The sequence below is a fragment of the Sparus aurata genome, chromosome 2 (genome assembly GCF_900880675.1).
Source record: "Sparus aurata chromosome 2, fSpaAur1.1, whole genome shotgun sequence".
Classification (NCBI taxonomy): Eukaryota; Metazoa; Chordata; class Actinopteri; order Spariformes; family Sparidae; genus Sparus; species Sparus aurata.
Genome location: NC_044188.1, coordinates 14,074,186 through 14,099,852, shown reverse-complemented (window position 1 = coordinate 14,099,852; position 25,667 = coordinate 14,074,186). Strand labels below are relative to the sequence as shown.

The following is a 25,667-nucleotide window of genomic DNA, read 5'->3' as shown; positions in this document are numbered from 1 at the left end:
AACCTATTTACAAGCCTCTGAAACATCTCCCACATTTACAATTTGTTCAGTAAATCAAAGAAAATGAAAGAGAATATGTAACAGTGAAATTAACAGTCTAATCATCTGGTATCTGGGCTGTGTTTTAGTTTGTGGTAATTTGCTTAACCACAACTCTATTAAAGAATATACACTCTGCAAATATGAAGTAAAAATAATAAAGGATAAGCTGATAATGATGCAGGACCAATATCAACAGTTTTTTTTTTTGGCAAATTTTTGGACAAAATCTCGTAATAACTGTATAATAGACAAACAGTATGTATTAATCTGAAATTGTGAAGGAAAATAAAGACTGGAAACACCCTCTTGCTAATTGAGCTCCGTTTAATTGCGTAATCATGGAAAAACAATAATGTGGAAAAAGATCATGTTTTATTATTTATAAGGTTGCTTCTGCTCTGACCAGCTGTTGTGTTAGCTTCAGTGTTGTATAAAGTATTAACGGTCATACTTGAGTAAAGTTATCATGTTAAAACTTTATTTTGGTGAATGTGAAAGTCACGTATGATTAAAGGCTTCTGTATTTTTACTTGTAATTGTTCTTTAGATACTTTATTATTATTGATACTTCATTATTTTAACATGATGTCTTTATTGTTATGACTTAAGCACCATAATGTTTCATAAACATTTACAGGCTTCTCACTTGTTTAGCACCCTCTAGCTTTATTCTGAAAGTATCCACCGGAAGTAGCCTTTTCCTCTGAGTCTATCTGGCTTGTAATTGGTCGGTGAGGAGCGGAGTCAAAGGTACAGCAGCACCACCAGCAGCAGCAGCAGCACAGTGCGTCGAGCGGAGAGATGGAGGGAGAGCTGGCCGGCTGTGAGCGCATCTAACCCGGGGAGGAGACCACCAGCTGAGAGGGGGGGGGGGTGGATCACCATGTTTGATCCCGAATAATAGACCACATCCACTCTGCAGAACCAGGACCGTCTCACAGACAGCGACCAGCGTCATGAAGCCAGTCCTGCATTGAGGTGAGAGCCGCTTCTTCTCCTTCTTCTTCTCTTTCTTATTTTTCTCCTCCTGCTGCTGCGTTTTTATTTCTTATTCAGCGCGTCTGGAGCGTCCTGACGCGCCTGATCAGACATCTTGCGGAGGGTTTTTTCTGTTGTCAGGAGGCAACAACAAACCTCCAGGTGCTGAAGAGGAGAAGGAGGAGGAGATGAGGCGATGAGGAGGAGGAGGAGAAGGACGAGGACGAGGAGGCTGTCGTGTTTTGGTGTTAAACCCAGATTCACCCTCACGGTCAGCCTCATTGTGCCGGAGCCGTTCGATGGTGGAGGTGTGTGAGCGCGGACACTGAGCGCGGACGAGGCTTCCTGGAGGAGGGTCGCGGCGTAAAAAGGGGCTTTTCCGATAATCCATTTAAAAGCCTTGAGGGAGTGAAGTGTGGTCAGTCAGAGCACGGCTCATGGGCCTGATGTGATGTGATGTGATCTGGTGTGATGGAGGCTGCAGGCCCCGCTCGAGATGATCCAGAACCAGTGTGCCGACGCGTGACTCCGGGCTCCCCATTCATCTCGTGCTGTCTGGACCAGGAGCTGTCAGCCATTCAGCAGGAGGCTGCTGCCCGCTCCCATTCATGAAGTCCATTACGCAGCCTGCACAACGATCCACTGTTGGCTTTAAATAGGCTCTCTGGGCCTGCAGCGGGCCTGTTTTAGGCCCGATATTGACTTTCTCTCATGTGTCCTTTTATAGGCTACAGTCAGTTAATATGAAGCCTAATAAGCCTGATTTTAACAGGAAACACGTCTGCTAATATTATGATACGACTGCTGGGAGGCGTCTGTGCCACTGTGCTGTGATTTCATAGTGACCAATCACAGAGAAAGATTCATTATTATTATTATTATGGTGACATTTAAATAATTCAATATTTTATTATAAATGTTGTTTTTGTTGTAATTCTTCAGCAGCATCTTCTTCAAATCAAATTCTGAAATCAAAAAGCTGACATGAACGTTACGTTAAAAGTTCAGATATTCAGAGCTCATACAGTTTGCCAAAGTTCACCATGGGCAAGATATCATCTACAGGGGGTGGACAGAATAATGAGAACACTATACACACTAATGTTAGACCGGTATGTCTTAATCAGGGCTGATACCAATACCGATTATTAGAAATGGAGGAGAGCGATAGCTGATATTTGGAACTGATATACATTTGCTGTAAAGAATAAAGTCTTAGCTTCAAACTGTAGAGTAACCACTGATGGAATGAATGAAATATTATTTTGAGGTTCATCACGTGAATGTTTTCTGACTCTGCTGCTTCATACTTCCTCTCCTCGACTTTTCTTTGATAAATCTAGTGACTAGTTAATTTGCAGATTCAGATTGTTCTGTATTTGTGGGCTATTCATTGTGACGTGTAACCATCAGTGCTGTGGGTGAGACATCGTGTGAGGATGTTACATCAGAGCCAAAGAAGCACATTTGAAAACTAGTTAATTGTATCTCAGATAAACAAATGTGATTTTCAAGCAACATCCCTCAAAAGTCACACTTTACAAAGACGATTTAACTTTCACAACACGTGTAGTAATGGCCTTTATTACATCTTTTATACTATGTAATGATTTCCTAGTGACCTTATCAAAGGCAGGGACTTATCATTAAGTATTTATGACCTTATTTTATAACTCAAGTCTATACAAGTCTTGCAGGGATGTTGGTTTGTTGGGATTTTCAAGTCCCTCTAAAGTCACATTTTATAAACATTCATTCACTAAGACTTCAGCTTTTCACAGCTCAGTCAAGCTAAGTGTAGCTGTCCCAGTACATATATCTTCTGCAGGGGTGTGGACAAAATAATAAGAAACCCTTTATAATATCATGCAATACGGTAAAATTTGGACACTTGGAATACACAAGTGTTACTGCAAGATCAGTATCATCCTGATGAATTATCGTCCTGATATCGGGAAATATAATCGGCTATATAACTGTAACCTTGAAATTGTAGCTTATAAATGGAGACAATGATATGAAGTCAAATTGCTTTACTCAACAAGCACAGCAGCTACACAAGGTGGGGTGCGATCCACCAATACATACAGAGAGGAGGAAGAAGAAGAAGAAGAAGAAGAAGTAAAAGAGGTGCAGCAAACTGTTGTTGTGCTCTTAAACATCAAACTGCTGCACCTGGACAGAACCGCGCAGTGTCGACTAGAACATGTCGTCACCGGTGTGGACGTTTTAAACAGTTTCAGAGGAAGAAAACATGCATGTCATTTTCAAAGAGGAGGGATAATGTTAACAAATGTTAACACAACGAATGTTATTAGAGCCGTGGAATATGAAATCACTCTTGCTCAGTACATGTTAGCCTTTCTTACTCTCAGATGTAAAAAAAAAAAGCTTGAGGTGATGAACTTCTTCTTTTATACCTTATCAGTCTGAAGTAATTAACGATTGCAAAGTGTAAAAAAGCCATGTAGAGAAAACAGTAATAAAAAAAGGGAAACGCTAGGAGGAAGGGAATCTGAAAAGTTGTCTTTTTCCACTTTAATGTATCTGTGTTAACGGTATCAACTGTATCTGCAGCTTTTGCAGATATCAACAGTATCGTGGTTATCGGCAGTATCAGCAGCCTTGGCCGTATGAGCGATATCAGCAGCATCAGCGTTATTTGTAGTATTGGTGACATCGGCGGTACCGTTGGCATTGGTGGTATCGGTGGCATCAGCGGTAAAGGCGGTAACAGAGGTTTTGGCAGTATCAGCAGTATCTGCGTTATGTGTAAGATTGGTGGTATCACCGGTATCAGCATTATTGGAAGTTTTGGTAGTATCAGTGGTATCAGAGTTATTTGTATTGGCAGTATCTGCAGTATTGGCTGCAAAAAGTCTACGTTGTAAATTCCAATAAGCTGGCAAACAAAATCCATCACCACGGCCTCATATTATCAGGAAACCATGTTACATAGAGCCATATATGTTTTCCACCCGCTGTGTGATTATCAGGCTGTTTTGACTCTGCGACACCGCATTAAAAAACCCCATCTCCTCCACTTGATGCTCACACGGGTTGTACAGTGTTCCTCCTCCGCGAGAGGCCTGTGGTCATCTGTGAAATTAGTTAGACCTGGTGGGTGAGAGACAGGAAATGGAAGTCAGTGGCAGAATGTGCGTACTCCCACGCGCTCCGTCCTTTATCACCGGCCGCCATATGGATGCCTGAGCTCACTCAATATTTATATTGCCGCTGCCTGCCAGAGAAACCGCAAGAGAGGAGAGGCTGCTGGTGGAGGACAAGCTAATTAATGTGTTTAATATCTGTGTGATGAGGCCCTGCTCATCATCACGTCTGGTTTCTTATCACCAGTTGCATCCGTCTGAGTCCACACACACACACGCACACACACACACACACACACACACACACACACACACACACACACACACACACACACACACAGAGGGAGAGGGAGAGAGAGGGAGCTTCATGCAGGTGGTTGTATCAGTGTCTGGATCAGGGCTGAATACCTTTCTTATGTCTGGCACTGTGAAGGTAGACTATCTCCTCTCTAGTTTCCGGTTGTTGCTATGATACAAAGTCTCCAGACGGACATTGTTCAGTCCTACGAGGGTCGAGGTTATCAGGGGTCAGTTCAAAGGTCACGGACCTGGCTGCTCTGAAGTGGACACTTCTAAAAGTAGGAAAAGAAAGAAGGCCATTACCGCTGACCTCAACTTCTGCTCCTGCTCCTGATCCTCGCCTCTCATCCTCATCTCTATCTGCGATTTCCCCTCCTCCTCCTGGGACTGTTATCTTGTGTCTAAGTCTCCTCTGTGTTCCACCATCCCTCAGTGTTGAAGCTGGTTTACGTCTCCTCACACACACCTTTGGGTATAAAATCCAAGAGTGATATCCAGTATAACAGTGAAGCAAAACAGCCCATTCTCTCGACTGGTTTGGCTACCATGCAAGTTGCAGTGTAAAGTTGCCTGACTGAATTGACTGACTTCCTGTGCAAAGTGTCACGGCTTCAACTTGGGAAAAAATATAAATATTCAGGGATTGTAGATAATTAAAGTAATTTTTACCTCACAAAAAAACAGCATAAACATTAGTTTAATTTTTTTTCTATTTGATTTTAAATGTCGTGGCGAGACAAATTGAACATTAAGGCGGGCCAACTTTGGCACATGGGCCCCACTTTGTATTAAATGTAAAAGACGGTCACTAAGATCCTTTGTGAAAGTGTTGCCTTCAAAACGATTTGTCCGTCTAACCAGCAGAAATCTAATGATGTTCATTTAACGATTCTGCTCGACAAGGAGCAGCAGCAAATCCTCACAATTGACAAGCTTGACAAATGACATAGTCGATTAATTAATTTAGAGCTGAAAAAATCGGTCAACTAATTGATTAGTCACTTGACAGAAAATCAAACGTCAACAATTTTGATAAATGATTAATCGTTTCAGTTATTCGATTAAGCAAAAGTGCCAAACAATTACTGATTCTCTCTTCTCAACTGTGATGGTTCGCTGTTTTTATATAAGTGAATATTTTTGATTCTTAGACCGTTTACTGGCTCTCAGAATAAAAAATAATAATTATGCAGCCCAAAATCAATCGTCAAAATTGTTGCCGATAGTGCTGCAACTACTGATTATTTTCATTATTGATTTATCTCGAGCTCATTTTCATGATTAGGTCAATAAAATGTCAGAAAGTGGTGAGACGTGTGTATCACATGTTCCTGGAGCTCAAAGTGATGCCTTCAAATGAACCCGTTTCTCTGATCAATCATTCAAAGTGGTAAAATATCCAATGTGGAGTCACATGAAATAGAGAAAAGCTGCTGGAATCAGAATACTTTTTGATGATTTCACTCCTGATTTTAAACTATTTAAACTATGAATCGATTATCAAAAGTACTTTCGACTAACAGACTAATCGAGTACTTGTTTCAGCTCTTCTAATTATATGCAGACGTTAATATACATTAGTATTTGGACATGCGTGAACAGTCCATGAAAATCACTGTGAACCAACACAAACAGAGCAGCGAACGCATTATGGTTTATGTCCTTAAATGTCCTCAGGTCCACATGTTACTGCTGCAATATTTACATCTTATATAAGACCACATAATTAATGGATTCAAGCAGTGTTGAAGATGTGTGTGTGTGTGTGTGTGTGTGTGTGTGTGTGTGTGTGTGTGTGTGTGTGCGGACTGTACTGGACTGAGTGTGCTGCTGTGCTGTGAAGCAGGCTAATCTTAGAAAACATGGCCCAAACTCCCTGGGGTGGGAGCACAACATCACCAATCATCTTCATCAGCCAATCACCGAACGTCACACTGCTTGCATGAATCTGCTCACAGGAGCGTGTGTGTTTGGATATAGGAGTCTGGTACACCACATGTATACAGTGTTTATCTCGGAGGTATGTTTACACACAGCTTTAAAAACACAAATCCTTGGGACATCCGTTATGCTTGGCTGCAGCATCGTTTCCTCAGTAGCTCCACGTTACAACACCACTGTATTAATCGGGCCTGTGTAGTTCTTGGCTCTGCACAGTCGAGTCCTGTGAGGGCTCCGCGAAGTACATGAAGTGAACGTGTCTTGTGCGATGTGTTTTGCAGGCTGCGAGTTGATAGCTTCTCCCTGCACAGTAATGTCTCTTTCCTCTCCTCCCCGCCGGTCAGTTTACTGTTACAGACAGAACTCCCAACCATCTGACAGAGATATCAGCCCCACTCCCCTGGGTAAAGAAGCAGCAGGAGGAAGAGGAGGGGGGCACAGTGGTGGTAGATTTTTACAACAGATAGGGAGGAGATACAGGACCGGTGGGGGCTTCTGAGGGCCTGGAGGATGGAGGTGAACATTTTTAGATCCCCCCCAACTCCACTCAGTGTTTTTTTCTTCTTCTCTCCTCGATTAAAGAAAAGACTGAAGGGAGTTGTGGGGATGTGAGACCTCGACATGGTGCCTCTGTTCCCCCCTCGTCCTGCAGCGTGTCTCCCTCTCTTTATGTCTCCTCCACCTCCACACACTCACTGATTGTTTTAGCAGCTGGCCTATGGAGCAAAATAACATGCCCCCCTGACCCGTGGAGGATGAGGTACTCAGATCCTTCACTTAAATTAAAGTGCTAATACAACAGTGCTGAAATACTTTATTACAATTAAAAGTCTTCTACATCAGTAGTATTACAGAAGTATTAAGATAAAAATGTAGTTAAAGAAACCACCCCTTCAGTTTTACAGTTGCTATATTGAGTGTCAGCTAATTGTTCGGCTGCAGGTTTCTTCCTCTCTCGGTGGCTGGGGGACAAGTACTGCAATGTTTTTAGGCTACATTATGACACTCAATATGCGTCTTAATATTTTTAATTTCCTGAAAAGCACAGAGAACCAATGACAATGAGAACACGGACAATGTTAGCGATTAGCTAAGGGCCAAATATTTAAATTCCGGAGGTGGTGGAGACCAAAACTGAGCAAAAAGAGAGTTAATGTGGGATTTCCATTTGCCAGGTGGACACAAACACGACTCAGAATAAAAGATAATGTTGCAACACTGGGCTGAAGAGGCAGCCCTCTGATGCCCGTCAGGTTGAAGGTTTGAATCCTGTTTAACCTCCGACAACACTGTTTTGACTCTATAAAATATTGGTGGAGCTTCTGGGTCTGAAAATTTAAGCTAAGTGCCTTAAACCTGGATTCTTTCTAATGGCCAGCATGATGTCTATTTAGTAAGTTAAGGTCCCATTTACAGTCAAATAGACGATAACGCAGGGTATGCCTTGGGACATACTTGGGGTCTCAGTCGGATCCAGTCATGTTATCCCCCCCAGCTCCACCTCTTGTCCAATGATGGTCACTTCTGGCTCCAACTAACCAACACAGCAACGGCCAGAATGCCAAACTCTGCACTTCAAATGGCAGTCCGAAAGCCAGTGGGTGATATCATAGTTTACACTTGCCACGCCCAGTGTCAGTGAAAGGCAATCTAGTCCAGTGATTCCCAACCTTTGGGTCAGGCTCCGTCCAAGGGGTCACAAGATAAAACTGAGGGGTCTTGAGATGATTAATGGGGTTGGAAAAGAAGAAAGAACAAGGATTTGCAACAAAGATTCTGTGCCAAAAAAAGTTTGGAAAGCAGAGGTTTATTGTTAAGAAATGTGTTTGTTTAGTAAATTTAACAGCTGAGCTGTAGTTGAGTGAAAAGTAATAATAATAATAACTTTATTTATGTAGCACCTTTTAAAACATTGTTGCAGAGTGCTGTACAAGCCAGAAATACAGTTAAAGTGATAAAAGAAAGCAGGGTAACATGGTAGATTTATATTTAAAAAATGCGATGAAAGTGCAATTTTATCCCTCTAGAAGTAGAGGTAAAATGGAAATGCTCAAAGTATAAGTACCTTAATATTGTGTCATTCATATGATTTTTGCTATATACATGTCTGTGTGCTCTGCAGTCTGCTGAGCCCCAGAAAACCTTAATGCTGTCCACTTCCTCCAGCATCTCATGGCTTGAGTTTCATGCTGACTCGGTGAGTGTGTGTGTGTGTGTGTGTGTGCGAGTGTGTGTGTGGGCGCGGCACACAGTCAGTTCAGTATCCTTGAGAGAGAGAGGCACATCCTCATCTTTGCGGAAGGGCAGGAGTTTGAGAAATGCACCTCGCTGTGTATTGTTATTTTTTCTGCTGAATGAGTGGAAAGTTGGCCCAGTGCAGGTTTTAAATAGCTGAATGGGTATTGACTTCGTCGCAGAACACGCGCACACACACACACACACACACACACACACACACACGCACACACACACAACACACACACACACACACACACACACACACACATGCACACACACACACACAAGGGGAACAAACTAATTATTACGACTACACTTATTACGATTAGCAGTTCAGCTTACACATCTCGCGTGGCTTTAAGGAGTGAATGAACGGATGTTTGGGATGAATGAAGTGATGGATTCATGAATGAAAGTGATTTTACTTTTACTTTTCATCAACTCCGCGCTGCTTTCTAGTTGTGCACTCTTATAAAAAGCCATTTTATTGGCTATGAACACATTTACTAATGCTTTATAAATCAATTATGAGCCATTAAAAGAACACACTTAGGGTTGCCAGGTTGTGAGAAATCCCTTCAGCTGGGTTTTTTCCTTTTTGTCTGGTAATAAGTCACTTATAAATGTTGACAATCTGTTTATGAATTTCTAATAAGCCGCAATGACTGAAGTTTACTTAAATGTAAATAAGGCTTCTTAATCAGTCTGGTCTTCTTTTTATAAACACTAGTAAGTTGTTAATGTGTGGGTTTTTGGCTCAGATGCCCTGCAACTCTTTTCCAGGAGTTAAAAGTTGTACGGAAGCCAAAAGCGCCGCAATAATTGAGTTTAAGAAGCAGCCAAATACCCTTTGCTGAACACTAAAACTTAAATATCACTGACTTTACAGCATTGAAATATTTTACCATCTATTTGAATTAGCAGGGTTGAAAACTTGAATCTCTCTTTCTGAGATCATGTGACTGACAGAACCTAATACGACCGAGGTCTGATTGACTATCTGGGCTCGATTGATTTTCCTTGGTAGCCTTCAAGCCATACTTGTCAACCTTGGCAGTATGAATGTTCTGGGGGGTCCAGCCCCCCAAAATGTGAGATTGGAAGACTGTGCCCTGCATTCTGGTGATATTTAAGCAGGAAAATAACAAAATAAATTAGTAAGTAAGTAAGTTTAAGTAATATTTAATACTCTTCATTCATTCATGTTTTGTCCCCTCAGTGCCTGATGTTTGTCAGCTCTTGATGGGGATTGATATAATATGACCTGATAACTGACAGAAGAATCAAGAGATTTTTCAGCTCCTTTCCTCTAAAACTTGACGTAAGAAATGGGAATTTTTCTCTCCAAGGCGTCAGAAATTTTTTCAAACATTCTTTCTCCTCTCTATTACTCGGTCAGTCTCTGACTCACTGATGAGGGACGGGGCTCAACAGTGCAGCGAACTACATGCTGTACAGTGCCAGAAACAGGTTATGATGACTAAAAGGGGAAAATATATGAAAAATTGTCAGAATAAATCGTGAGAAATACGGGAAAATTGTGACTCTGGGTCTTCTGAGAAAATCAGGCGGGTTGGCAGGTATGCCTATGCTTTAGTCAGCATTTTTTCTTACTTTATGGGTGTCTGAATTTCACCAGTCCATTTGAGAAGCTGTTTAATCACCAGTCAAATTTGCACAGCTCGAAATGACCTCCTTACTGAGCCTAGGAGGTGTCATGGTGGGAAAAAAATGGATTTGTGTGCACGGTTTGATTTATAATTTGTGCCCTTAATTCTAAAATGTGTGCGCAAGAATTACCAATTTATTTTCTCAATTTAATAAGTCAATATTATATATTTGGCCTCCTTCCCTCTTGCAGTGGCCAGCAAACGCCTGTGGCTCGGTGGATTTAGTCAGCTGGAAGTTTGAAGATGACGAGGGTGACATTTATGAAGCGCTCCAGACCCTCTAGACTGAGCTTTTATGAACAGGATGACATCTGCAGTATATCATCGACGTCTTTACAGCAAAACATCCTGTAAAATACAATAAAGAGATCTCACAGATAACACGCAGAGTTGTGTTTAACAGCCACAGCCTGAAATATACACATCAGTCCGTGGTCTGAATAAAATCATATCACATCCAGTACTTGTCATGTCGGGTTCAAGTACAAACGAGACAAGACTGAAGGCAAGAAGGTGAAGAATTATAGTGTTGTTTTCTCCCTTAATGACAACTCCGAGGCTCGAAACATTCATACTGAGAAATCAAGACTTAATTTAGAAAGATGCTTTCTTTCTTTCTTTCTTGCTTTCTTTCTTGCTTTTCTTTGTATTTCTTCTCTCTCTGCCCTTTCATCAGTTTGTGGATAAGGTCAGAGTCACAAAGTCGAACATCTTGCCTCGTCTTTTTTGCTCTTCAACTGTCAGGATGCATTTCTTTCACCTGATGTCATGACAGCGCTCACATCTCAGGATCTTTGGTTGTGCTTCATCCCGGTGAGCAGAATGAGGGAGAAAACAACAACACATCGTTCAGTGCTACACCAGGGTATCTCTTAATGTTGGCCTTCCAGTTAAAAAAAAGGGTTGATTTAAAGGGACAGTCAACCACAAAATCAAAAATACATATCTGGATTGTTTCGATGTGAGTTGCTCGTTTTGGAGAAACCAGCCGTATAAATTAGCCTGCCCTTGACCTTAATGAAACTAAATGACGCATCTAGAAGAAAAACAGTGATGTCTCTTTCCAAAAATTATGACCCCGTAACTCATGGTCTAATAATCAACAGATGCTGTTGTGAGCAGTTTTACGTAGGAAGTATGTATTTTATTTCACTGTGTAATGTGTCCTTCTGTCATTCTGCTTAGCACTTGGTTTAGTTTTACTTTTACTTTGTTTGTGCCTGCCCTTTGTTTTGGATTACTGGATTTTGGACTTGAGCATCAGCTATTATTAAAGCTTGTTTTCAAATTTAAACAAACAGTGAGGGAAACGGGGGAAAACTCAGGCTTAAATACACTGAAAAAAGGGTTGGGAAAATAGACAAAGACAGGAAGTAAAACATGACACATGAGGATAAACTTTCAACATAAAACACCAAATCAAATCATCAAACTAAAAACCTAAACATGACATGTGCAGAAGTGGACAAGAGGCTAGCTGACGAAGCGGTATGGCTCAGTTGAGGAGGACGCTATTTATATTTACATGGCGCAATGACACAAGCGCAAGCCTCCTTCAATGAGAGGATGGACGGTTGGAGTTCAGCAGAAAGAAATAGTTCCAACATGAAAATGCTCACGAGTCACGACAAGGTCTGTGTGTGGATTATCGTCAGGAACAAGATTTCTGGAACGAGATGTTGAGTTTTTCAAATGATCATAAGCTGAGGTGCCATCATGTTCTGCTATGTTTGAGAGATGGCAGACATCATTATCTCAGAAACTCCGTAGCTCACAATTAAACCGTTTAGGTGGATAAAGAGCACTGCAGTTAAGAGGACTTGTGATTTTGAGGTGAACTCTCCTTTTAAGACCCCTGATTGGCCCACTTCTGCACACTATTGGTAAAGAGAGGAAGAGAACTGAAGCTGAATGTCGTCATCATTTGGCGCTCTAGATTCCTCTCGGACATCCACGCAGATAAAAGAATCATTCCCCTCTCTGTTTATTTTATTATAAGTCTCTAATCCCACCCTTTCCTTTACTTTCTCGTGTCTCTATCCATCAGAGGCTTCCTCTGAAGCTCTGACACCAGGTCTCTCTACGCGATGAGCTAAGAGATGAGACTCCTGTGTACTCTCCCTTATCTCATCCTCTCTCTGATCTGGCATATTGTTTGTTTAAAGATCTGTGGAAGAAGGAATGAGAGCGAGATTGGCTTGTAGTTAAATGTGTGTGTCAGACTAAATTCCAGCGGAGGTTTTTTTTGTGCTTATCCTTCGTGAAAAGACAACCCACACCGATGCTTTTGAAAGTGACAATAAAAGGGGAAAAGGAGAAATTCCAGTAAACTCTGTGGCTTGAACGCTTGCATGTATGATTTGGTCGAAGAAGGCAGTTTCAGTAAAGCAAACATTTGAGCGCATACTCCGAGGGAACTGGCAAGAACTCAGAGAATAAGCTCTCACAGCTTGGGGAGCGTTTGGCCGTCCCCGCGCGTATGTCACCCAGCCTGCCCGCTCAGATGACATCCTTTTATCCGTGTGACTTACAGACAACAATAATCAAACCCACATGTGTTTGATTGTGCGATTGCTGCTCACTGATGCTGCATTAGTCACTGATGTGGTGAGGCAGAGAAAGAAAGAGAGAGAGAGAGAGGAGACAAGCGGTGGGATGACTCTGTGTTAGATCCTCACTGCAGAAGAGTTTTATCAGTGATGTGATGTGGTTTGGCACCGATCGAGCCGGAGAGGGAGGCTGAGTCATACGAACACACACACACACACACACACACACACACACACATGCTGAGGAGGAGAGGAATGTAAGGACGAGGGGACGAGAGCCTTATAAAAAAAAAAAAAAGCTCACGTTGAAAAACAACAGTGAGAGGACACAAAGAGGAGCTGTACGATTGGTCCGTGTTAACCTGCCCTGACAGAACACACTCCTACTGGAGATAACTCACATCTTCTGAGCGCCTGTCAGAAACCATCAATCACTGATTTCTTTTTGATCGGCCGTCACATCGAATCTGTTGATAAGTTGTTTTTCAAGCCTTCAATGACATGCCATCCTTGTGCATAATCTTGAGCTTCAAAGTGAATAAAGTCCCATCACAGTGAAGGAGGATGCTGAGGACAACGAGGTCATGGTGGCAGAAATGTGAGGGTTTTTCAGGATGGAGACGTCATCGCCTTAAAGATGCAATATGTCACATTTCTGGATTAAAATGTAAAAACGATGCATTGCGTTTTATTTGGTAACTTGTAGTTCTATATCCTGGGACATGATGATAGATGATGTCAGAGAGCGAGGAAGGAAGCGTGGAACGTGACTGAAACTTTAACACATTGTCTCATCTGGGAACATTTCTCTCTGAGTCACAGATAGATGTGCATCAGCAATGATGGTTGATAATAGATGATAGAGACAGACTGATTTTCAGGGCTCATATCCAACATAAAGAACAGCATTTGAGTAAATTGTACTTGGGTTTGTTAAATCACTAGTTTGAAATTTGGACACTAGGATTTGAATTTTTATCTTAAATGAATAACAATTCCAAATATCGTCATTGGTCTACTTGATTTCTAATAATGCATTACATAATGCTCGACCTCTAGCTGATAACAGTGAATACTCCAATGATCACAGACTACTTCACAACATCATCAAACTATGTATTTGTTTTGATTGAGAGACCCTGCAGCAGGAGCTATATACACTGTGTGCTTGAGGTTTTCCTTTATAGGTTGAGACATTTTTTTTATCAACATCTTTGGCTACACAAACTCATTTAAAGATGTATTGGTTTAATGCTGGCCTGTTTTAGAAAATAAGTGACATTCACGAGACTGAAAACCTCATTTTGGGAAAAACTGAACAATTAACTGAGTAAATAAGATTGAAAACAAACGTATACGAGGTATACGCTCTACTGGGTGCTGTTCTAGTTTGATAAACACGTGTCTCAGAGAGTCCATACACGAGGACTTTATGTTTCATATCATCAACATATAAATATTCCACTGACAGACACAAGCTGGTTCAGCAGTCTGCTTCATTCACACATCTTTTGTTCTTTGCACCATCACACATGCAGTCTGTTCCACAACTGGTGTGCATCTGATCCAAAGCCAGGAGTTACACACAAATGTATAATACAGTCTTCTCTCTGCAGCCACACTAACGCTCTGCTCCTCTTCTTCCTCTCCAGCCTCTCCTCGGTGGGTTGGCATGGCCCAGTGATGAACGGAGCGGTGGTGCCCGGTAGCCCGGAGCTCTCCTCCTCGTGCCCACTGCCTGACTGGCGAGAGTTCTGTGAGCTCCATGCCCGAGCCTCCGCTGCAGACTTCGCGGACAAGTTCCAGCGCTTCCTGTCCGAGAACCCGTGCTACGACTCGCCCGGCGCCGATGTGAGCTTCTCACAACACTTTGCTCATCACTTTCTGGAGTGTTTCACTGCAGCACTGACACAGGCCCGAGAGAGCCAGGCGTCCTCTCCAGGGGAGGACGGCTCCAACGCAGCGCCAAAGTACAGCATTGTTCCCTTTCTAGGAATCCAAGGTTGCCCGCTGTCCTACGGTCACGACCTTTACCAGAGACGCAAGGACGCAGGGGCTTCTAGTGAATCCCTAGACAGTATGGATAGTGGAGGTGGAGGGATAGATGGGGGAGGCAGTGGCACCGCAGCCTCCCGAGGCCCCCAGCCTGCTCACAAAGTTTCTGCTCTGGGACAGTCCCGCAGCTCAGAGGACGTGTCGGTCAGTCACCCAAAGGCTCGCTTCAAGAAGGGCTTCTCCCTGAGGAACATGAGCCTCTGTGTGGTGGACGGGGTGAAGGAAATGTGGCACAGGCGGGCCTCCCCTGAACCCGATGGTCCCTCTGGAACCAGGAGGGCTAACGGGGCAGGAGGAGGGGGAGGAGGCGCAGGAGGCCCAGGGGGAGGGGAGGCAGCAGGGGGAGAGAAGTGGTCCCAAAAACTGCGGCTGCCCAGAGGCTCCCAAGGCCACAAGGCTGAGATGCTGGAAATCCAGAGGGAGGGAGCGCTGAGGTACATGGTGGCTGATGACACAAACTGTATGGGCGCTGCACAGTGGCAGAAGTGCCGCCTGCTGCTGAGGAAGACGAAGAGGGAGGAAGGAGGCGAGAGGTTCCTGCTGGAGTTCTACGTGCCACCCAAGGTACACAAACACACACAGTCATGAGGCATGAGCAGGCAGAAAACATGGATGTAGTGCTGGAATGATAAGCTTGAGATATGACAGGATATGGGATGAGAGAGAGGGGGAATGACATGCAGCAAAGGGCCACAGGTCAGACTCGAACCTCAGGCCGATACAGTAAGGACACAGACTACTCACCGCTGTGCCAATAGAGGGTCAGGTGAAGTTTCATAGTCCACAAAACATGTCTGGAACTACACAGCAAAACAGTGTTGCAGCATTCTCTTAACAGATGAAGTAGATGGTGACTTATTTTTAAACACAAAAACATTTATACCCTTTTTTAAGCTGAAATCTTCATCATAGCTAAAGCTAAAAGTGTTAGCATGCATCCGATCTGAACTACAAAACAAGGCTCTGGAAAATCTTTGTTTTCATAGTATTTTTAGTCTTTGTCCAAACCTCAAATGTTGAAAAACTTTCCACCAGAGCCACCTCTGTCATAGCAAAGATTTTCCAGGTACAGTGAGAATGTCAAAATTGAAAAACTGATCAACACATGAACTATTCATGAAAATAATCACTGGTTGCAGCCCTTTCTGAAATCCACATATAAATCCAGCCTGATAATCCAGCTCCTGTGACCCTGACTCTGAGCTCAGCCTGAAGTCAAACTGCACACACACACACACACACACACACGCACACACACACGGACGCACGCACGCACGCACACACCCACACACGCACACTTCACATTTGTCTTTATGGGATTTCCAGATCATTGCCCCTGACCTTAAGAAGGCCGCGAGGCTGTGCAGCTGAGTGTGTGTAAATCTGCCACCGTCCTTTGATCACGGCTGGTGGGAATGTGGGGATATGGCTGTGCGGAGAGGGGGAGAGGGGTAAGGACAGGTGGGAGACAGGCATGGGAGGGGGGTGAAGGGGCTGGTGGAGAGAACCGGAGACTGTGAGAAAGAGAGAGAGCGAGAGAGAGAGAGGAAGCTGTAACATTGATTTCTGCAAGCAGGAGCGGATCGCAAAGATTCCCTTTCAAGTGCAAAAAATAAGTATTGATCGGCTCTTTGGCAGACTGTCCGCTGTGACAAACTGAAAATAGGAACCAAAATAGTTTGGTGAGTCATTCACAAACCTAGTGAAAGCCACGAGGGGAACACATGAAACGAAACTTAATAATGGTGTGTCAGCAGTTTCAACTGTAATGTTCTACTAACACTCACATGTTGGAAAATTGTCATGAGCACTGAGACAGACTGAGAGAAACTTAAGATCTGCTGTGAAGTGACACATTAATTAAACACACACATCTCGACTGGCCTGCCCTGCAGACACTCCGACTTGTTTTATCACTGCCGTCCTATTCAGGTCTTACAAATAATAACGGTGCAGAGTCAACAGTGTCAGAAAGATAAACTGACTCATAAAATCTCACTCCTCCTGCCTGCTCCTGGCTGACTGGCTCTGGCTCCTTCCCTGTCAGGGCCATCAATCTGAGACGGCACACTGCAGCACACTAACTGCCTGCATTATGACACAGCAGCAGGTCCTGAGACGACGACACACTCTGAGGTTCACACCACATGGAAGAACAATGACTGGAGAGTAAGAGTAGCTGTAGCACAACACAAGAGTGTGAAGAAGGCGAACATGACGGAACATGACGTGAATAAAACTTAAATATATGACCTCTTCTTTGAAAATGTCTGCCTGAGTCACATTGAGGTTGTTTGACAATGAATACAACTCCCATGATCCCACGCTGCTTACATCTTGTGCTTTGTTTTGGTTGAGAGACCCCAGTGGCAGGAATTAAATACTGTTCTTTATAGTACAAATATGTAATTATTTACTAAAAGCGAGCAATGCGTTGTTGCTTTGTGGGCTATTTTTGCTGCCTGCTGTCATGATTTTCTTATTTTCTTTGATTACTGAAAAGGAGACGCTTTTCTGTGGACGTTTAGACAATCCTAAATGTTTTTAAATATTTTCTAAAAAACACCCATTTCAATTTCATATGCAGTATTGACTGGATGCTAAGTGCTAAGCTAGCTCCCTCACAAATATAAACACAGAATAAAGCATGTGAGCAACAACCAACCTTTTGGAGGGATCGGGAAATTGTGTCTACAGTTTATCATTTACCTCTCATGGTAATTAACCTGATTTTGGTTACGAGCCAAACATTTCCCTCAGGAACTGGAGACCAAAACAGAGCTAAAAGAAGAGTGAATATTGCACTTTTGTTCATCAGGAGACCAGAAAGACGATGTCAGATGAAAGATAGTGTTGCTGTGACAACTACCCACAAGCAAACTCACTATAAGCAAACAATAATGATAATAATCACCAAATATCTCAAAACATGGACAAATACAAACAAAACAATCTGGCGTCTGTCTTAATTAGAGATAAGGTAGAAAAAATTTTTGTGTCAGTTGGGTGGGCTGCACCTTTAAGTTTAAGACCACCCTAACTACATACGTACGTCCTGTCAAGCTACGTTCAGTTGCGTGTGCTGGTTAACACTGGTTCCCACCACCGAAACATTTCCACTGACGGTGAACACTGTGCTTCTGCTGTCCGCAGTGGAGAGGTACAGTACAGAACAGGAAACGGTCAGATGGTTTGATACAGGAAGTGGTTTTTGACATCTGATCTGCAGAGAGGAATTGTGGGCGTGGATGGCAGCCAGCTGCACAGGCAGATCAAGATGAGAACAGTGTTGCTCCAGACAGATCAGCTGATAAGCTTCTGCCAGACCATCAGTCAGCCTCCTTCTCGCTCTGCCTCTCCTGACACACACACACACACACACACAGCTCACCGCCTCCAACACACTCATTGGATCTGTGAAGATTATCGTCTGGATCCAACTCTCTGCAGAGGGCAAGCGGAGGCCAGGATGTTGTTCTGTGTTCACCCTCGCGTAAATGCCTTCCTGTTTTCAGCAGGAATAACTGCTGAGAAACGTGGAGAGGGATAAGAGACTGCATCGCAACTGAGCGGATTCTGCTATCTTTTAATAACGGTCTTATTTTATCTGAATGAGTTATTCAATCTGGAGACACATGGAGCTCGTTGGTCCCGACGCCGCACCAATAACTCAGGCTGCATGTCGCCCTTTAATTATCACGTGAAGGAGAAGTTTGAGGGTTTGGAGAAGTCGGGCGTTTTTTACACTTAAGAGGAGGGGGGAGTGATAGCATTTATTGTAAACCTGCAGCCCTAATTAAAAGCTCTGTTTAGGGTTATTTCTGTAGTAAAATATAAAGTTTCTACTTTTACAAGTGCTCCTACAGGATGTGCTGAAGGACCTCATTTTACTTTGGACCGTTCATCATTGTTTATTGGGGCATTTGGTGATTAGATCATAGTACCACCCAGGCACTGATGCATTTTATTGTCTGGGTTGCTACTACATGCTCAGTTATCACATATCACTAGCAAAATCTTTCTTTTTCTTACAGTTCAATTAAATGTGACTTAATTCTGTTGCATCTTTATCTTCATGTTTCAGTCCTCAAAACCCAAAGTGAGCATCCCTCTGTCAGCCATCGTGGAGGTGAGGACCACCATGCCGCTGGAGATGCCCGACAAGGACAACACTTTTGTTCTCAAGGTCGGGACAAAGGTTATTAAAGTTCATTTTAATCTAACTGAAAATATACACTGATTATGAAAGAAAAACTAAACTCAAATGATTTGTCAAATTCAGTTACATATGTTTATACAACAGACATGAGGAGGCACTGACGCTTGTTATTGAGACTGGGATGTCTCTATGACTTTGAGTCAGTTACCTTCGTATTGGTTCATGTCTGTATTGTGCCCCTGATGAATAACCTTCATATAATTATTTAAAAAAAAAAACCTTAAACTTAATAAAAGACTGTAACCAAACTAAAACCCAAACAAAACTCAAACCAACCCATTTTGAAAACTAAATAAAACTTAACTGAATTGAAAAGAAAAAATTAAAAAATTAAAAATACAAACCAATATTAACTCTGGAACCATTCAACAGCCACATTTACACACCTGCCTCAGCCTACAGACTTAATTGATTTATATAAACAGGTTGTTGGAAAATGAGCCGTCCTTTGAACAGAGATCAGTGTGTGATCACAGTGTGTTTGGCTGCTTCCACAGGTGGAAAACGGGGGAGAGTACATCCTGGAAACCATCGACTCGCTGCAGAAAAACTCCTGGGTCGCTGACATCCAGGACTGCATAGACCCGGGGTAAACCACCGGATAAATATTTGTTGTTGGCTGAGGACGGAGAGGAGAGAGGGACGGAGGGATGGAGAGAGGGCGGGGGGGAGGGGTAACACACACAGTCATTAATCATCAAATTAGTGGAGTTTCTGACAGGTTGCTTTCGCACAAACATGGGCGAGCTCGCACCGCCAACATTCCTCCTCAGTTTGTTGGGTGAGTGGACGTTTGTCGGTGCAGCTCAGGACGTAAACAGAGAGATTATTTGTGTCTGTGTTTGGAGGATGTGAATGTGTGTGAAGTTTGGGACTCGGTGATGTTTGGGTTTTTGTGTATACGTTCTTGCGGTTCTCCTGACCTGCCTGCTTGTGTACAGTGACAGCGGCGATGACATCGAGCTGGCGTCGTGTCCTCACGGTCAGGCGTCCAAAGACTGCTCCATGGTGGCCTCATGCAGCTGTGAGCTGCTGTCTGAGGGTGAGCAAAGATACACTCACTCTGACATGACACTTATTTGATTCACATGGATGTGTTAAAATTTGAAAAAATGTGTTTAGGTGTGTATCGCGCTCCGGAGAGGCAGTGTCCTACAGCTTCAGAGCATTACAGTGCCCCCTCAGTCCGTTGCAGGGAACCCCCCTTCACCCAGCACCCATCCCACATGCCTTTAGAGCGCTTCCTCCAGTCCCCAGAGGCCCAGGGCTCCAACTCCTCTACAGGTGATAACACAAACATTTCCCTTTTATATCCAGACACACAATATCAAAGCATATGAATACTCAACAACGAGGAAAGGAAAAGAAGAAAATAATTGATTTGTTTCATCTCAGGGGGCAGTGAAGGAGCCAAAGAGTCAGACGGCGATGCCAGCCTGGCGGGTTACCCATGGTTCCATGGTACACTGTCCCGTGTGCGTGCGGCCCAGTTGGTGCTCGCAGGCGGGGCCAGGAGCCACGGACTCTTTGTGATTCGTCAGAGTGAGACGAGGCCGGGCGAGTACGTCCTCACCTTCAACTTTCAGGGCAAAGCCAAGGTGAGTGGATAACAGAGAGGAGAGACAGCATCATGTCATCTAACTGATTCTACATTTCCTGTTTAGTTTGTACATACAGTTTAGTTAAGAAAAGATAGAAAATAATAGAAAAATTATTATTACAAGCTGACTTTAAATAGATATGAAATAAAAAAGGAGGAAATTCTGACATTTTAGAAGCTGTGAGCAGAAAAAAAATTTTCTTCATTGTCCTTAATAAAACACTTAAAACAATAAGTTATCAATATCAATCAATATCTATGGATTGTATGTTCTTTAAATAATGAATTAACTTGCTGTTTCCACACTAGAGTACATTAATCTCCTCCCAGCTGCAGCGCTGCTCTGCAGCAGAATTAAATTCACTCAGGCTTGTTCTCAGGACATTTTGGGATGCAGCCACTGCAGCTCACCATGTAGTTCAGGTCCCTGGAAAAGATGCAGTAATGTCACCGTTTTGTGTGCTCTTATGTAACATGATCCCTGCACATCACATCCTGCCAGCAGGCAGTGTTGAGGAAGTGTCAGCTGCCGCCCCTTCCTCTGGTGTCAGCCCTGGCACTCTGTCGCTCTGCTCCCACAGCAAGACGCCTCGCAGAAAATGTCCTGACCTCTGTCTTGGTCTGTCTGTTTCAGATGTTCACTGTGTCTCACACTGAAATTTTCTGTCCTGTGTCCTTTTTCGTCCCTCTTTATCTCTCCCTCTTCATTCCTTTAAATCTTAAACCTTTCTCTCCCTTGTTGCTATCACATCTCCCCCTCTTTTCCTTCTCCCTCCCAGCATTTGCGTTTGTCGGTGAACGAGAACGGGCAGTGCCACGTCCACCACTTGTGGTTCCACACCGTGTCGGACATGTTGAGACACTTCCACGCCCACCCCATCCCCCTCGAGTCTGGAGGCTCTGCTGACATCACATTACGCTCCTATGTACAAGTGCAGCGAAGCTCCACCACCACAGGTACACAACACACACACACACAAGCTGCTCACGTACAAGCTTCAAACTATAACTGCAGATTTAACTGGAGAGGCCATAAATGCGAATCTCTATCTTGTAACAGAAAACAAATAATTGATGTCAAGACCCTGACAAGGTTTTCTATTAACATGAAAAGGCCACTGGTTGGTAGTTATTAGATGTTGATGATGCCTCTATATCAGCGTCTATCCACTTTTAAACAGCCACTTCTCTCACAGTGTAAGCTGTTTTTGGGTCCCAGTGCATCGAGTGATGTTGTAATTACACAGCTTGGCCACTACAAAGCTTGGTGCTCTTCGTAGAGAGACAGCCCCAAGTGGCCATTACATGAACTGCAGTTTTTGGCACTTAAGCCATTCACACTTTATTACACAAGGTTTTAGCACTTACCGTCACTGTGTAACTACCTCAGTTGCCTCTACACTTTAGAATACTAAGTTTTTCAGGTGGATTTAAAGAAAGAAGTGCCTCAGCCTGACAAATGATCCTCAGTCCGGCAAAGAATATTGGAGGGTGATTCGAAACTTCCGGAGAGTCAAATGTGTCGATGGATAGCGGAGGTTTTCAACGTAGGGAGCAGAGCTAAAACTCACTGAACCCCTCCTCCTTCTCCTTCTCCTCCTCCTTGTACATACTAACGCTACTCCTGCCCTCCGCTCTCCTGGCATGGGATGAATGCCCTCCTGTACAGGAGAGTGAGGGGGCGATTATACCGCAGGAGTTTTGCATGCAGGCCGAGACTCCGGCCCCAACCCACCCTGGTGGCCACAAAGAGGCCCTCTGTTTCCCCAAAACGCTGGACCTACACACACACACACGCACTCACTCCCAATCACAGACTTTCATAGAGTGAGGGTTTGATTCAGGGCGTAAAAGGCTTTACTGATACACTGCTCAGGCGTGTCTTTGGCACCAGTGTTGTCAGTGTTAGAGAAAGGACAATAAAGGAAGCCCACACTGCCTGTGTTTACATGTTGCTCTGTGAAGGAGCCTTTTGCCAGCAGCTCTCGAGTGTAAGGCAACAAACAATTATCAAAAGTATAAATTAATAAATTATTCATCTTCAATTGAAATGATTTCTTCCTTCTTCCCACAATCTGCTGCAGATGTGACTGTGCCTCCAGTCCTCACCCCACCCAGGGATGTAGACTGTCGGACAGACTCAGCCCAGCCTGCTCTGCACCCTCCTGGGATCACAGCGCCTGCAGGGCCCCCTCCTGACCCCCCGCTCTCCTCGAGCACCTCCTCCTCACCCACTGCCCTCCCCTCCCTCTCCCGCAGTGACCCAGGTACAGGAGCAGGAGTGGGAGGAGGGTTACAGAGCCGGAGCAACAGCTCCGAACGCCTGCTGGAGGCCTCTAGTGGTGCATCCGAGGACTACCACGACGCTGATGGGACTCGCAGGGCTCGAGCAGTGGAGAACCAGTACTCTTTCTACTAAACGACCCATGGCAGGGTTCAGTCACATGTTTTCTGAATTGGAGGTGACATGGGACAATCTGGTGATGGTGAAAACGGTCCAGATCCTTGGATCACCCGTCGTTTTGTTTATTTGTTTTGTTTCAAGGCAATTTCCTGTTGCTCCGATTTGAGAGGGGAGGTGAGATCATACCGAGCAGTGTGTCCTCCGTGGACCTGAGGCTTCATTTCAAACTTAGCTGTCGAAGAACATCAGTGTACAGAGAAACAGATGAAATGGGGGATAATGAGGTGGGGCAGGATATGAAACCAAGATATAGACAAAGCAGATGAGCGTAGGAAGAGAAAGCTGGAGGAAGTCATATGGCTTTGATTCGTGTCCTCTGACCACTTCCTGTTCATCCTCACCCACAGTTCCCTGGGAGCAGAGCCTGTGTCACCACCCCGCTGAAGGGTCGAGAGCTTGAAATGACCCTGAAGAAACAGCTCCCTCCCCTCAGAGCTCCCAAGAGCATCCCGTTAATGTTTGTAAAGCTGCTTTGAGTCTGTCCCGGATATCCTCAATGTCCCCGCAGGGTTTCCCTACAAAGTCCTGCCCTGGGTCTCGACTCTACACTAACATCACTACAGCGATCATGGGTTTGTTAGTGTTAGCTCGGAGATGTTTTTCTTAAACATGTACAGCCTAAAGGGTCTTAGTGCCTGACAATTTCCTTGGACTTGAACGGACTGTTTGCGAGGAGGAGGACAGTCTCGCATTATCACAATAGCCCAAAAAATTAAACGCAGGTGATTTCTTTACTGTCAGTTTCCGCTCAACGTGCATATCTCTGCATACTGAAAACGTTTCGTTATCACAGTTTCATGGACGGCTGCGACATACACACAGGTGGTCATATGTTGTGAGTTGAAAAAATGCTGAAACGGAAGACAAAAACACAAAAACAGGCAGAGGGCGGCTCCCGTGTTGCTGTCATACTGGGTTATTTCTATGAGTGTGTGGTGGTGTATTAGAGTCCAAATATTTTTCAATGATCGGTGTGCTACAGTAGTGTTTCTAAAACAATGGTTTTCGAAGGTCCCTCCGTCTGGTGCTGGTTCTGTATTCAAGCTTATCATATCAATAACCTGTAGAATAGATATGCTGTTAATATAGGAGTTCACTTCGAAGTAATGCCTTTAAGATTTTATTATACCAAATCCAGCATTCATTGGAGGGACTGGGGCCTAGTTTTTTAGAAAGGTGGCAATGTTGCGTACTGTTTGTGCGGCCTGGTGTGGACTGAAACGGTACAGGCAGTGAGGTCAAGGGAGGGAGATGGCCATGCTTGAATGGACAGATGTGACATTGCTGCTTTACTTTATGCAGAGTACTGAGCTTAAGCTTGTCAAGTTAACTAATAAGTCAAAAGAAAGGCTGCATTTTGCACCATAAAATGTTTGTTTTACTGTAAGAATTGACTTTAAAGTCCAACACATTCTTTACAATTCAAAATACAAGTTTTAAGAGAGAAGTTTGACACTTCGGGATATGCATTTATTTGCTTCCTTGTAAAAAAAATATGAGGCTATACTGCTAGCGGACAGTTAGCTTACCTTAGCATGAAGACTGGAACCAGGGAGAAACGTTAGCCTCTGAAGGTCTTCTAGAAAAGCTCAGGGAAATGAAGTGCACAGCTCTTTAATGGAGGTGGAGCAGATGTCCAAACCAGCCAGTTAAGATAAAGACGTAAAGTCCCAGACAACTGTAAACCCTCTGTGATGTCACATATTGGTTTGAATGCCTTTGTTTGGTAGTATGACCATCACCAACTTGGAGCCAGGAGTTCATATTTGCAACAAAGCTAGTTAGGGAGGACATCATGATCGGAAACAAGTACTAGCCAATCAGAGGCTGAGTAGGGCTGGTCGTTCCTTCATCATTCTAGGAAGAAATGGCACAACGTACACACAATATTGTGGCGTCAATTTTCTCAGATTTCTCTTGGCAAAACAATGAATAAATGCACCTCCCAAAATGTCGAGCTTTTCTTTTATAGCATGTGAGACACATGAAAACATAGCACATAACAGCAGACGCCTCTCAGCTACTGTAGTTCGAACATATGCAACACAACCTTTCTTTAGCTGGACTAAACATATCAACAGCCAACATCTGTCTTTTCACGCACGGCCATTTAGCTTCGGAGGTTTCACTTTCAGTGGAGGAGCAGGAGGAGCAGTTCATGTGCCAATTTGAATCCTATTTTTGAAACATATTTATTCCTCAGCCGTTGTAAATTACATTTTTCCTATCGAATCTTATTTATGTACAATTGATTGATCGATTCTTCTTGATGAAACATCCTCAGTGGAACCCGTTTATTGCGAGAGCCCATCTCACATATCACAGATTGCTCATGTCTCCCTTTTATTTTCTTAACACTTCTTAAAAGCTAAATTTTCTGTTGTCTGACTGAGTTTTGAAGAGTCTGTGCAATTTTGTACAAAGTGATGTACTTGACATACTACTTTATATTTCTGTGAATAAAATGTGAACAAACTATTGCACTTGTTCTGCAGTTATTT

At 43.6% G+C, this 25,667-nt stretch overlaps 1 protein-coding gene across 2 annotated transcripts; it reads left to right on the top strand.

Annotated features, from left to right (window-relative positions):
* The first annotated feature begins 772 nt into the window (after positions 1–772).
* Positions 773–25,644, top strand: sh2b2 (SH2B adaptor protein 2). Of its 2 annotated transcripts, none has more exons than XM_030392464.1 (9): positions 773–1,020; positions 14,481–15,447; positions 18,968–19,069; positions 19,600–19,691; positions 20,044–20,144; positions 20,225–20,386; positions 20,498–20,700; positions 21,482–21,659; positions 22,787–25,644. In XM_030392464.1, exons 2-9 carry the CDS (start codon positions 14,512–14,514, stop codon positions 23,119–23,121), a joined length of 2,109 nt encoding a protein of 702 aa, XP_030248324.1. In that variant the 5' UTR covers positions 773–1,020; positions 14,481–14,511; the 3' UTR covers positions 23,122–25,644. The 2 variants fall into 2 exon arrangements, with proteins under 2 accessions (XP_030248324.1, XP_030248316.1); XM_030392456.1 differs by having other exon boundaries at positions 18,968–19,081.
* The last annotated feature ends 23 nt before the right edge of the window (positions 25,645–25,667 follow it).

Coding starts and splice junctions, on each gene's coding strand:
- sh2b2 (XM_030392456.1), top strand. CDS start 14,512: ATGAACGGAGCGGTGGTGCCCGGTAGCCCGGAGCTCTCCTCCTCGTGC. Junction 19,082..19,599: donor TTCTCAAGGTCGGGACAAAG/GTTATTAAAGTT, acceptor CTGCTTCCACAG/GTGGAAAACGGGGGAGAGTA. Junction 21,660..22,786: donor GCGAAGCTCCACCACCACAG/GTACACAACACA, acceptor AATCTGCTGCAG/ATGTGACTGTGCCTCCAGTC.